The sequence below is a fragment of the Podarcis bocagei genome (genome assembly GCF_964188305.1).
Source record: "Podarcis bocagei genome assembly, chromosome: 2".
Classification (NCBI taxonomy): Eukaryota; Metazoa; Chordata; class Lepidosauria; order Squamata; family Lacertidae; genus Podarcis; species Podarcis bocagei.
The window spans coordinates 44,730,847-44,744,117 of NC_138126.1; the positions used below are offsets into that span (position 1 = coordinate 44,730,847).

Below are 13,271 nucleotides of genomic sequence, written 5' to 3' on the forward strand. Positions count from 1 at the left end.
GGCGGTATTAGAAAAACTTTATCAGCTAATAATTATAAACTTTAATAAACTAATTACGCAACCCGGGATTTATTTGATACTTACCAAAAGGGTGAAGGGAAGTCAAAGGCTAAGTAGAGCCTAATGTTTATATTATTTTTTTGTATGATTGTACACTTACTTTTTGTATAGCATGAAATTAGGATGAATAATTTATGTTAAAATGTTTATTTTTGCATTTGTTTGTCCTTTTTTCTTTTTTCTTTTACAAATTCTGAATAAAAATTTACTTGCAAAAAAAAAAAATGTTGTTGAAGTCACTTGGGTGCCCTTCTGCATAACTAACAAGGTCAACAGATAATTATTAATATAAAAAAGGAGTATCGGAGACCAAGATCTAGATCTGTTTGTCTAGTTAACTAGCTATCTTTGTTTGAAAACACTTAATCCTTGACTGGCTGACTTGGATTGTTATTTTGGTTTTGATGGCATTTCTTATTTATTTGGGTTGTGTGTAGGTGTCTTGTTTATCTCTTGAGTGTTTCAAGGTGCTAGGCACCATACGGGAGTCTTATAATGAAAAGAAAACTCCTGTTCCCAAGTGTGCACAGATACGTAAGCTTATTTATTTCTGTGCTGGCAGATGCATTCCTCTTGGCTGGAGACACCTTAACTGTGTAATAAAGGAAGAAAGAAATTGTACACTCTCAGGTCTCCTGAGTTAACTGGCGCTTTCTGAATATTGATTTGTTGCCTGTAGGCTTTTTTATGGTGCTTGCTTAATAATGGACGGAGATGGAGAGCAATAAACTCATTCACCCAAGACTGTTGAACCTTACTGAAGGCCATACTTGCTACTGCATCCCAGTAGGAACTGGAACTGCTCCCTGTGCCATGGAATCGCTGTGTGTGAGAGGGAAAGCAGCAGAGAGAGCAGGTGGTGGGAAATGGCAGAGATCGAACTGAACGCCATTTTGGAGCCCCATCACCTCTGTGGGAAATGGGCTACAAGAAGTCCCTGCTCTTTTAACTCTCAGGGTTGTAAGATTTAGCATGAAGGATGGGGGAAATGGGTTGATAAAGTAAATGAGTGGCAGTGAGCTATTTCCCCCCACCCTTTTAAAAAAGTTGTTTTAAATAAGCCTCTCACACCATTTCATAGAATTGTAGAGTTGGGGTTTGAGAGAAAGAATATCTCTCTCCCCCCCCCCTCTGTGTGTGTGTGTGTGTTTTAATCTAATTGTTTTATTCTGTTTCCACTAGAAAGATTTTTTTCATTGTTTTCTAAGTACAGTCATACCTCAGAAGTGGAACGGAATCCATTCTGGAAGTCCGTTTGACTTCCAAAACATTTGGAAGCGTGGCTTCCAGACGTTCGACTTCCAAAAATACTTCGCAAACCAAAGATAGTTACTTCTGGGTTTGCGGCATTCGGGAGCCAAAACTTTTGAGAACTAAGCTGTTTGTAAACCAAGGTATGCCTGTATTGCGTGCTGTGTTTGCTGGTGGGCAGCCATATTTAATCAGGGAATCTCGTTCTGACCCTGTCCATTGGCCAGAGAGACCTAAGGACAGTGTGTACCCCCTGCCTCCCAGAAAGAAAAGATTATGTCAAGGGGGAGACCAGTGTGAACCTCCGACCCCCCCCCCAGCAGTCAGCTGGAGGAGAAGCAGCTCTGGGGAGCTTGCTTTCCACCCCCTCCCTTCCAGAGAGAATACTCGGCTCAAACTGCCAGTTGTTTTCAGACTCTGAAGGAAAACACTGTGATTAAGGGGATCTGGGTGTGGGTAGTAGGTGTGAAGGGGAATCTGCAGTACCCCTCCATGCTGCCATTTCTGGAAGGGAACAAGGGACGTGAATATTGTTTTTCCGAAAGTGATGCTGTTCCATAGGAACAGGAAGCCTGAAGAGGTTTAATTTCCTCTTCCTGTGCAGCAAGGTAATGTCTAAGGACCATTCAGCTGATACTAGATGCAGATGCGCTAGGTTTAAGCCAGGCACGTGTCTAACTGAGTAGATGCCTATTCCCAGTGGCGAGGAAAGCATGTAAAAAGATTAGTGTCAAGGCAGATATTATCACCAAAACCTTAAAAAAAACCAAAAAACCATCCAGCTTGTGTCAGAAGGGCTTCCTTATTCGGTCCTCATGATCAACCCACTTTTAGTAATTAGAGTGAAATCTGCGGGGATGCTTGCAGAGATAAAGTGGGCGTTAGCGTTGTGTAGCACCATTTGAAGGAAAGGCTGCTTTGCGGGGATCTGTGGTACCGAAAAGTGGCACAGAACAGAACAAAAAATAAATAACAGAACAAAAATCAGGTAAGTTTGTTACCTGAAACATCTAGTCCTCCAAATGCCTGCAAAACTTCCATTAAAGGAAAACATGACCCTCCACATCTTTAATTTGGGGGTGCTATCGCTTTTTAGAAAATTATTTAAACATTCAGATTTCTATCCATTTTTTATTATATCCCTTTTGATCCAAAACTAGACTCAAGGTGGCGCTGAATGGACAAAAACTACACCACAAACTATTTGCCATCCAATTAATGACAGCCCCCCCCCCGTCTCACTTGTAATCAAGAATGTGTACTGAGATTTTCTTCTTAAAGAATTGATCAAAGGGGATGACAACATATCTCAGACAGAAACTTCCCACATCTAAATTCCCACACAGTTGACAAAATTTGAACCACCTGGGCCAGAACTCTCCCACCCGGATTCCATGAAGGGGTTGGACTGATAGAGCCCCACTGATCATTTTTACACTAGTGTGTGCCATATGCCCTTTCTCTCAAGCCACCACGGACTGTGTCACTTTTTCTTCTTCTTTTGTCTTCTTTTCTTTTTTAAGCTATGCATAACAGTGCCTTGCAGACTTTTAGGACAGGAAGTAAAAACAAACAAACAAAACACATAGAACCAACCCCCCTGGAAACTTTTCCACTGACTAACAAGACTAAAGAACTACCTTAAATAAAACTTGTGCACAGACTCTTATCACAGGCCTTTGCATAGTAGCTGAAGGCTGAAGTGATGACAGCAGATAAGGGTGTTAGCCTTTGAAGCTCATTGGTTTTTGCTGTGGAATTTTTTTCCTTCTTCTGAAAGCCAGTCTTTTAGAGACAAGCAACCACATATTTCCTGAACTTTTACACCCTTAGCAAAGCTTGGGGAAACAGAGAAGAAAAGGGAGCAGAGGGACAAGAGTGCCTTTCCACTCAGTACATCTCCTAAGCTATTCCTCTTGACCTCTTCAGTGGGACCAGCCTCCTATCCCTGATGACCTTTCTTCACCTTGAGGAAACAAGAGGGAAAACAAGAGAAAACTGAAGAGTTCATTACCCTCCACCTCCTTGACTCGGGACGGCAAGCAAGTATAGTTCAGTGTCAACACATGATGAGCTGGAAGCAGTTGTGACCGTTTCAACAGCACAGGATTACATTTTTAACCATCGTATTTGTAACTTGAGGAGAAAGGACACCAGTGACTGAAATATTCAAGAGGGATCTGTGCACAGTCTGTTACGCTTCATGCTGGTGGAACTCGGTGCCATAGCTTAAGCCGGTCTTTCTGGTTTCCATCCAGGTTGCTGAAGTCACCGAAGAAGTGGTTTTGTATGTATTTATCCATAAACATCTTAACAATCAAATTCCTTCCTCTGGATTCTGTTTCCTTTCTGGAGTATAATGTAAAGAAGGAGCTGCCTTGAAGCGTTAATGAAAGCTGCATTTATCTAAGACAAATGGAATTTAGAAAGTAGCCTTGTGGTTCTTTGGTGGAAGAGAGAAGACTGCAAACAGAAGACACGTGGTGGCAGAACCCTGACTTTAAAAGTGCCTTAGGCTCTGGAAGGTACAACTGAAAGTGAGGACCACCTCCATATCCTGGATTTCCTCCAGCCCACCTGCTTCTTGAGTATGCGTTAATGGCGCTCAGTCATGGTGGTCACGCAGCTGAAATTGGAGCTGTGCTTCCATGGGAAAAAACTCAGAGGTTTCACCTGCAGGTACATCAGATCAGTCAGTGGATTCCTTCCAGAAACATCGTTCACCATAGCATCACAGATTTTTGTGCCATTCATCCTTTCAGGTTTCGGCCTGTTATTTGCTGGATTGTTGATCGATACTGTTCAAGTATGTATGGGCTTTCAAGTACGTTAGTAACACCATTGGTAAATGTTGCCTGGGTGACTTTGAGCATCACTTTTTAAATTGTGGGTACCTAGGAGCTATGAGCAGTGTTGTGTGCTTCCTTGTCTGTGGGGAAAGTGCCTTCCATGGGCATGCAGGGTCACAAAGAGGTATTTCAGAGGAAAGCTCTCGTTCATTTTCAAGGCACATGACTTTATCTAACTGTCCAGGAGCACAGCTACTAGGATGAGTTGTATAATACTAACAAGAGAGGGGCCAACAGGGAATCCTGGGGAGCATATACATGTTTGGGAAATCCCTCTCTAGGCAAGCTTCAGACTACTGAGCTCTGAAGTTCAGTGCTAGGTGAACAGGATGCTGCTCATTTTGCTCTGAACCTGAGTGGTACAGCATAGGGGAGGGGATCATTTTCACTTCTCCTTTCCACATAGTGGAATTTGACTGGGGGTGCAACCCTTGACCCTTATTTCATTCCTACTGTGAGTGCCTCAGACAGGCCAATTCCATCTCTCTTCCCCTCCCTTTTCCTCTCTCTTTCAACTGACACTCGTTTGAACTCAACATTCCATGATGCCTGTCCTCCTTGGTCTGTTTTTGTGGGAGGACGTGGTGACCTTTTTTCTGTTTGTAATTCCCAAATTAATGTTTTTCTTCAATATCTGGGAAGTCGGCTGAGTATGCAACAACTCTTGCCTTGTCTGTGGGTGGTTCATTTCACTGTTCCATTGAGTCCCATGGCCGTCCCTCATGCGTGTGACTTTGCTTACACCAGGAGAGAGCCATTTGCAGCTTAACCCTGTGCACAAGTCTTTGGGGATAAGCCCCACATGCTGTTGATAGAATCATGCTGTTGATCTTTGTAACGTGTCACTATTATATTATATTAGCCCAAATTCATTCATTCATTCATCCTCTCTCTCTCCCCTCCTTTCCTCTCCCTGTCATTTTTGATCCTGGTAGAAATGTCACCAGTACTCTTGCTGCCTCCCCTGAGCATCAGCTGATATACGGGGGGGGGGGGGGAGACGGCCAGTTCATGCACGACATATAAGGAATGGAAATCAAACATGCACCATTAGATCTCTGGCAGCACTGACCTTGCCACTTTTCCTGCCATGTTTTTCTTTGTCACCCTCAGGGACAAATTGCACACGATGCTTAATGAGTAGCATGATTGATTACAGGTGGAGTGAGGGAAATTCCTACCATAAATGCAGTTTATGGTATGGAGAGACTTATTTCTTTATTCTCCAGCCACAAGTGGTACAGATGTTCTGCCCTCCCCATTTGGCCAGAAGCCTGGGAGGGAGGGCATTCCCACCAGTGCCATTTGACCCCCCCCCACCTATCCCTGCAGTTATTGTTCTGATTGTGATTGGGGAGAGAAAGAGTCATCATGCCGATAATTTAATTAACGAAACTCCAGGATATAGCTGTATGCTACACATTAGGCGTCATTTTGAACACTTAGAATCAGATGCCACAAAGACAATATTGCACTGTTGAGCTCCATGTTAATTGATAGCCGTGTCATGTAGGATTTTCAGCCATGTGGACCACATAACATAAGAGCTCAGCTGACTGTACTGGATACAGATGATAAGGACAGATCCCAACCTCGTCATAACTGAGCAGAAAGTAATAAAATCATTAACCGACACTACTCACTCTGTGTACACTGTCTACTTTGTAAAAGAGCTGTCTCTGTGCACCACCACTTTATGAGCTCAGCAGTGTCATGAGGAAAGCAAAATTAAGAGGTGCAGACAAGGGAGGAATGAGTAACTCTTGGCTCCAGTTTGAGATGAATGCAGAGGTCACCGAGCCAGTCTATACCCTTGATGGTGCTATTGTAATTTCAGAATACTTACATTCATTTTTGAGGGTTTTTAAAATTTGCGCTGAAGGTTGGATTTGATGTAATAAAAACAAAAACAAAAAACCCTTAAGGCTGTGAGTCACACATAATGATTCACGGAAGAATACCATAATCGTATTCTAAAGGGGAAGGGGAAGGAATTAGAAATTGGGGGTTATTTGATTTCTCTATTACTGCCTGTAATTGAACTACAGGTGTTGTCTTTTTAACGTGCACATGCCTCCATGTTTAGGCTGCTTTTGTTGTCACCAAAGTGTTTGCTGTTGGGTCTACACACCCCTTTCCAATCAAGTCTGGAAGATTAGCAGGCTAATTTCCAGAGTTACTTTTCTCATCTAATCAATTTTTTTTGATCCCATATACCATGGTCCAAGATGTTAAAGCTACTAATCACTACTAATGCAACTTACACTGTATCTTTTCCTCCTATGCATCTTTCTTTCATATTGCACAGCTTTGTTCCTCAGTCTCTCTCTCCCCCCCCCCCCATTCTGTTCCTTTCAGCATTTCTGGTACAGCGGTACCTCGGGTTAAGAACTAAATTAGTTCTGGAGGTCTGTTCTTAACCTGAAACTGTTCTTAACCTGAGTTACCACTTTAGCTAATGGGGCCTCCCGCTGCCACCGCACAATTTCTGTTCTCATCCTGAAACAAAGTTCTTAAACCGAGGTACTATTTCTGAAGCTTCTGTAACCTGAAGCGTTTGTAACCCGAGGTACCACAGTACTCATGTAAATGCATAGCTTAGTAGTTGGAACCCATAGTAATCAATCCATATCTAATGATGCTTGGCAAGTTTTAGATTGCCTGTCCTTGCAGAAGAATGGTAGGTAGAGTCATTGCACCATCTGCTCTCTCAAAGTCCTGAAGATTAGGGTTGTTTATTACTAGTTCAGGGGAGTATCTTCAGCAGCAGAACATCATACATCACATTTTTTTCCCCTGATATGGAACTCTTCAGAAGCTACTGGCCTAGATGACTCAGGGAGGCTTTTGCTGCACTCTTGGCGAGCATCCTTCAATAGGTTGAGGAGAAGAGTGAGGGCTTGTTCCGTTGGAGAGGAGTGAAAGAGGAGGAAGATCTATGATCAGGGGCTGGGGAGAATAGAGGGAGAAGGGTGGGTTACAGGAAGGGAAATTTGGTGGGGAGGTAAGTAGGTAGGTGGTAGATTGAGGGGAGGAATGTAGGAAATTTGGGAGGAGATAGATAAATTTGCATGGAGAAGGTGGCAACTGGGGAAAGGAAGGAATGGAGTAGCTGCAAAGAGGAAGAGATATGCAAAAGACTGGAAGGGTAGAAAATATGCTTCCTTTGCTGCTGCTCAAGCCTCCTGGAATTTCTTGCAGGCAGGTTCCTACTTGTTAATCTATAATTCAAGCTCTCCTTTGTTCAAACTTATCTTTTCATCTAACAGCACCTTCTTTGGGTCACATTCCTCCAAGGGCCATTTTCTAGCTCCTTATATACAACTGCTGTTAGCAATGAACTGCTTCTTTTTCTTCTTCTTCACCTCATTCGTTTTCCAAGGCCCACTGAGCCTCTGTGGTAATTTCCAGCTGATTTTGCAGACCTTCACTGGTCTTTGTCATTAGGTTTATCAGCTGGTATTAAATACCAATGTGTGGCTCTATTCTCACTTGAACTGTCTCCTTTTTTTTTAAATAAAATATTTATTGAAGATTTTAAACGGTATAACACCATACACATAGACAACCCAAAGACAATAAAAAACACCATCACCAAAATGAAAAAATACATACAAAAAAAAGAAAAAGCATCGAACAAAAAGTCATAAAAAAGACATAAAATGTAGTTCAGTTTCATAAATCAGATTTCCATAGCCCTCTTTTCTGACTCCCTCACATCTCCCTTTTCTGTGTTCCCATTTAGAAAATCTTTTCCAGCAATACTTCACCTTCTCTCCAAGCTTGTTTTAAGTTGTACGTTTCAGCTATTATGTCTCCAATTTTACCCTTTGTTGTCAAATATTTAAGTATTTAATCTTGACATAATGTTATTCAAATTTCACCTTTGTTCTTATAGTTAGATTATTTTCATACTCCTCTCAGCTAAGTCACTAAGGCCATATTATTTTTATATCCTGCATCATTCTAGCATTCATACAATTTACAATACTTTTGCAAATAGTCCTTGAATTTTTTCCAGTCCTCTTCCACTGTCTCTTCTCCCAGGTCTCGGATTCTGCCAGTCATTTCTGCCAATTCCATGTAGTCTATCAGTTGCATCTGCCATTCTTCCAGTGTGGGCAAATCTTGTGTCTTCCAATGTTTTGCGATGAGTATTCTTGCTGCTGTTGTTGCATACATAAAGAAAGTTCTGTCCTTCTTTAACACCATTTGGCCAACAATGCCCAAAAGAAAGGCCTCTGGTTTCTTAGGGAAGGTATATTTAAATACCTTTTTCAGTTCATTATAGATCATTTCCCAGAAAGCCTTAATCTTGGGGCACGTCCACCAAAGGTGAAAGAATGTTCCTTCAGCTTCTCCACATTTCCAACACTTATTGTCTGGCACTCACTTGAACTGTCTCCTGCCGTGGTCCACCATGTTGTCTCTCCTGTTCCCACATCCTGGAATGAAGGCATATGGACACACATGTCATTAATGGAGAACCTCTGCCCCTTTAGAAGTTGGACTACAACAGTCAGGGATAGTCAGGGAGAGTAATATATACAATCAGACCTTTGGTTCATTGAACCCAGGGCTTTCTGCTCTGACTGACCGGCAAAAGATCCAGGAACAAAAAGTTGAGGTAATGGTTGCTCCTTAGAGCAAGTGAAGGAACCTGCCACCCTTAATGACTTTGTCTAAACGATCTCGTCACAAAATGTTCTGGCAAGGAGGAGTAAGTGATTCATTGGCATTATCCAATAGGTTCCCGTGACAGAAACATAACATTATTCCATGATGAAGAGCTCTAAACGACTACTAATCTTGCATATACCCATGCCAACAAGCAAGTGGTCACATAAAAGAAGTGGCCTCAATTTTTGTTATATATATTGTTTATGGTGGCTGATAATACTAGTTTGTTTCACTACTTTTTTGGGCGGGGAGAACAGAATCATTTAGTCCTTTGTCAAGCAATTTCAAAGATTTCATTGCCTGGAGATCTCTCTTAGCTAGTGTTGCATCACCATGCTGCCAAGTACAAAGTGTGGAAATTGTGCATCCGTGTTTGTGACTTAAGAAGACTGTGGTTGGCATAGTGGTGGATTAACATCCTCTCCTCTCCCTTTCTCTCAGCACTGGCCTGTGTTCAAGACTATCACAGAAATATTTATCCTGATTCCAGCCCTTGTCGGATTGAAGGGCAACCTTGAAATGACCTTGGCATCTAGACTTTCTACTGCTGTAAGTGTCAACTTTGGTGTTGTTTTACTTTTTAATATGCAGAGATGTGTTCATGACTTTTATTTCACAAGGACAGTTTGGAGGTGTAATCAAAGAAGTCTCCTTAGCTGCCCATCCATGAAAATCAATTGCCCATGGTGTTGCTACAGAGTATCCCAGGGACCTGAGCTCCAGAGCTTTAACGCTCCAGATCTTTGGATCCCCTGCCTGTTACTCTCCTTTTTAATTTTTTAAACTTTGCTTACTGGGTACTTCTAACTGGCTGATTAAATCTGATTAAAAGGAAGGATGGATTTGCTGCAGCTAACACCAACATGCTGCGTGGCTCTTATACCAGAAACAATTAAAAGAAGCCACCTTATACTTATTCATTGCATTCGTCCATTTAGCTCAGTATTGTCTACACGAGGGGTAGGGAACCTTTTTTTCAGCCTGAGGTCCACATTTTTGTGACCAGTCTTTTGGAGGCAGATGGTCAACGGTGGACATGGCTAAGAGAAAATTGGCCTCCCCACCCCCCGCACATGCACACAGACACACATATCACCACAGAACAAAGCAGGGGCATGGATATTGTCAGGAGAAAAAGATGCCGTAGTCTCCCTGCCCCACCTCCTTGCTCAGCAGTGGCAAAGCGTGGGCTGCACCTTTGAGAAAGTGCTGCTTTCAGCAGTATTGAGGCAGCAGCCCATAGTGAAGATAGATTCCCTTGCCTGTTGGGAAAGGCAAGAGATGATGGAGGTGGAGACTCCCAACAGAGCAACCTCCCCTTCTCCTTTCAAGGTGCTGCAGCCACTTTTCTCTATGTTCATGATGGAACCGCTGCTTCCAGGTCACTGGTGCGACCAAGAAACAAGGCAGGAGCAGACTTAATTCTCAATGTAAACCAATCAGCTGAGCAATAAGGAAAAGGCAGCCGGGCTTTCTAGGGCTTAGTGGGCCCTGTTTCACATGTGAAACAGATAATCCCAAAAAATTGTGTCATGATAAAAATGAATACTATTGCCTAGTCAGTGGCAACCTGTTGTTCCACGCACACACAAGCCAACTATTAAATATTGTTGTTGTTGTTTAGTCATTTAGTCGTTTAGTCATGTCCAACTCTTCGTGACCCCATGGACCAGAGCACGCCAGGCACTCCTGTCTTCCACTGCCTCCTGCAGTTTGGTCAAACTCATGTTCGTAGCTTCGAGAACACTGTCCAACCATCTCGTCCTCTGTCGTCCCCTTCTCCTTGTGCCCTCAATCTTTCCCAACATGAGGGTCTTTTCCAGGGAGTCTTCTCTTCTCATGAGGTGGCCAAAGTATTGGAGCCTCAGCTTCAGGATCTGTCCTTCCAGTGAGCACTCAGGGCTGATTTCCTTCAGAATGGATAGGTTTGATCTTCATGGGACTCTCAAGAGTCTCCTTTTGCTGAGGAACAAACCATTAGGTGCTAATGGCAAACCATCCCACAATCTAATACAGTGGAACCTCGGTTTTTGAACGTAATCCGTTCTGGAAGTCTGTTCGACTTCCGAAAAATTCAAAAACCAAAAATCAAAGGGTTGTCGGCAAAGTGAATGGTGAAAATGGAAAAAAGGGCCACAGAAGCCATTCGACTCCTGAGGCGCATTTGAAAACGGAAACATTCACTTCCGGGTTTTCGGCGTTCGGCTTCTGAAACGTTCAGCAGCCAAGACATTTGAATACCGAGGTTCCACTGTAATACATTCCAATCTGCCTTCTAGATAGTTTCAGTTTTAACTAAGCATATTGTTGCAGCTGTATTTCACACCCAGGGTTTTGGTTTGCAGAGTGGGCTGAGGAATTAACTCCTAGGAACCAGCGATCATTGTTTGTGTGAGAGCCCAGGCTGGAATAGAAAAATGCCCACATTAAAATATTAGGTACCATAGGAAGCCAGGTTTGTTATCATTGTAGACCTGGTCATTCCTGATCCTAGGCATATTTTTTATTATTGATTGAATGAAAAATATAATGTATATATACATTTGTCAGTACATGAACAAGCACTTAGTTACGTCTTAAGTTTTATTTACTTATTTAGTCATGACTGGCATACACATACTTACATTTTGACAGGATTTTATTATTGTGGGAGTTTTTGTTGCTGCAAGATGGAGTTACATAGGTTGCCGGTAAAGATAAATTCATCGGAGGATATGGACTACATAAGTCTTCGGTCTTGCCTAGGAGAGTTCTTTCCCAACTTTCCAACTTTTGTAAATTCTTTCTCTCTGCCTCTCTTTTTCTCTTTCTCTCATTCAAAACACACATGGTTTTTAAAGTTTTTAATCCCTGGACAGAACAGATTTTTTAAAAAAGCTTTTTCCTTCTTTCATGCCTTGGTCACCAGTGTGGAATCTGCACAACCTGCAGCTGTACCTGCACACTGGGTGAACCCAGTCTGAGCCACCGTCCTTGACAATTGGTGCCACATTGTATGCTCAGATCCTGTTTGCACGGCTAACGGGAAGAAAAGAAAACCCATGCCCTGCAGGGGCCGATGTGGAATGCCCTGATACATATGGAAAGGGCGGAAACAGAAATGACTGCAACCACAGTGCTCCCAAAGTCTGGGTGTAGCCTCCTACACCCAGACTTTGTGTGAGCCCAGGCTGGTATTCTCTCCCACCTTGTCAGCCAGCAAGTAACATTTAAGTTTTCCCTCTTCTGCCTTCCAGGCTAATACTGGAAGAATGGATGATACTCAGGCACAGTGGAAAATGGCTACTTGCAATTTGGCTCTGATCCAGGTAGGTAGATCTAAACTTTTGCTTGAGACCTCTTTATAGTATTAGTCAAACTACACACCCTGCGGACATTCTCACGGGTGCGTGGAGTGGTGTGAGCAGCAAGGCAAGGCTTAGGGTATCTGCTTTCAAAACTGTGCTTTACAATTGGTGGAGGAGGCCTAGTTTTTCTGTACAAAGTCTTGTTGACTGCACGCTTTTAAAGCCTAGCAATTGCAATCAGAGACTACCTAAGGCTTGAGCCTCACATCCACAGCAGCTTTTCTTCATTTATGACCTCACAGTGTGACCTATGTTTCATAAAGGTCAGGTTTATAAAGTTCCAGGTTTAGTGTACTGAATAGCTCATGTGGAATCTTTTTGTGTACATGTGCATACCTTGGAACTTGTCTACATGGATGTCTACATATAGTCTGGGATTTTTCCCAATGTCACCATCTTTACAGGAATGTGATCCTGCATACCTGTGCCCCTTTAGGAATTAATTGGCATTCCTATGCCGTATGCTGTGATCACTCAACGTTTATCTGCGAGTTGAGGTAGAACCTCAGATTTTCTTTTTTTCAAAAGTAAATGCCTGTTCAGTTGAATATATGTTCTGAAATATATGAAAAGTATGAAAGCCAGCTATTCAGACTAGAGATATTAATAGTTTTCTAAATATTGATTAGATTATTAATTGTATCACATTATCTCTTCATATCTTCCTGGGCCTGGTTATAAACCCATATTAAGATTCCAGTCCTGAACATAATATATGAAAATAATGTCCTGTTGAATTCTGGAAGCTTACTTTACACAACATGCTTTGACTTAAATTCCTTCTATTTTCATTGCTTAAGGAAATGCCTGAAGGTGATTGTTTAAATTCGTTTTTTCAGCCTGGTGTCCCATCAGCTGTGCCAGGTTGATTAAGGCTGGTTTAAGGATACCTTGTTCAGTACATCTTCATTTAGATACCCTAATAATAGCAATTGAACTGAGCTATTATTTGGTCACTACATTGGTCAGCTTAAAGAAGTTAATTTTCTCAACTGCCTTTTAAAGATACAAGATAATGGATTACAGTGGTATCTCGGGTTAAGTACTTAATTCATTCCGGAGGTCCATTCTTAACCTGAAACTG

General features: G+C 42.3%; 1 protein-coding gene across 6 annotated transcripts in view; it reads left to right on the forward strand.

Annotated features, from left to right (window-relative positions):
• SLC41A3 (solute carrier family 41 member 3) overlaps window positions 1-13,271 on the forward strand; it is a 47,653-nt gene that overhangs the window by 14,629 nt on the left and 19,753 nt on the right. For 2 of the 6 annotated variants that reach the window (XM_081184257.1, XM_081184258.1), the window contains exons 3-4: window positions 9,282-9,389; window positions 12,077-12,148. In XM_081184257.1, the coding sequence (XP_081040383.1) occupies window positions 9,282-9,389; window positions 12,077-12,148 (180 nt within the window). Of the gene's footprint in view, window positions 1-1,712; window positions 1,920-2,471; window positions 4,136-9,281; window positions 9,390-12,076; window positions 12,149-13,271 lie in introns of those variants that run through there. The other 4 variants (XM_081184260.1, XM_081184259.1, XM_081184261.1 and 1 more) reach the window with 4 other exon arrangements.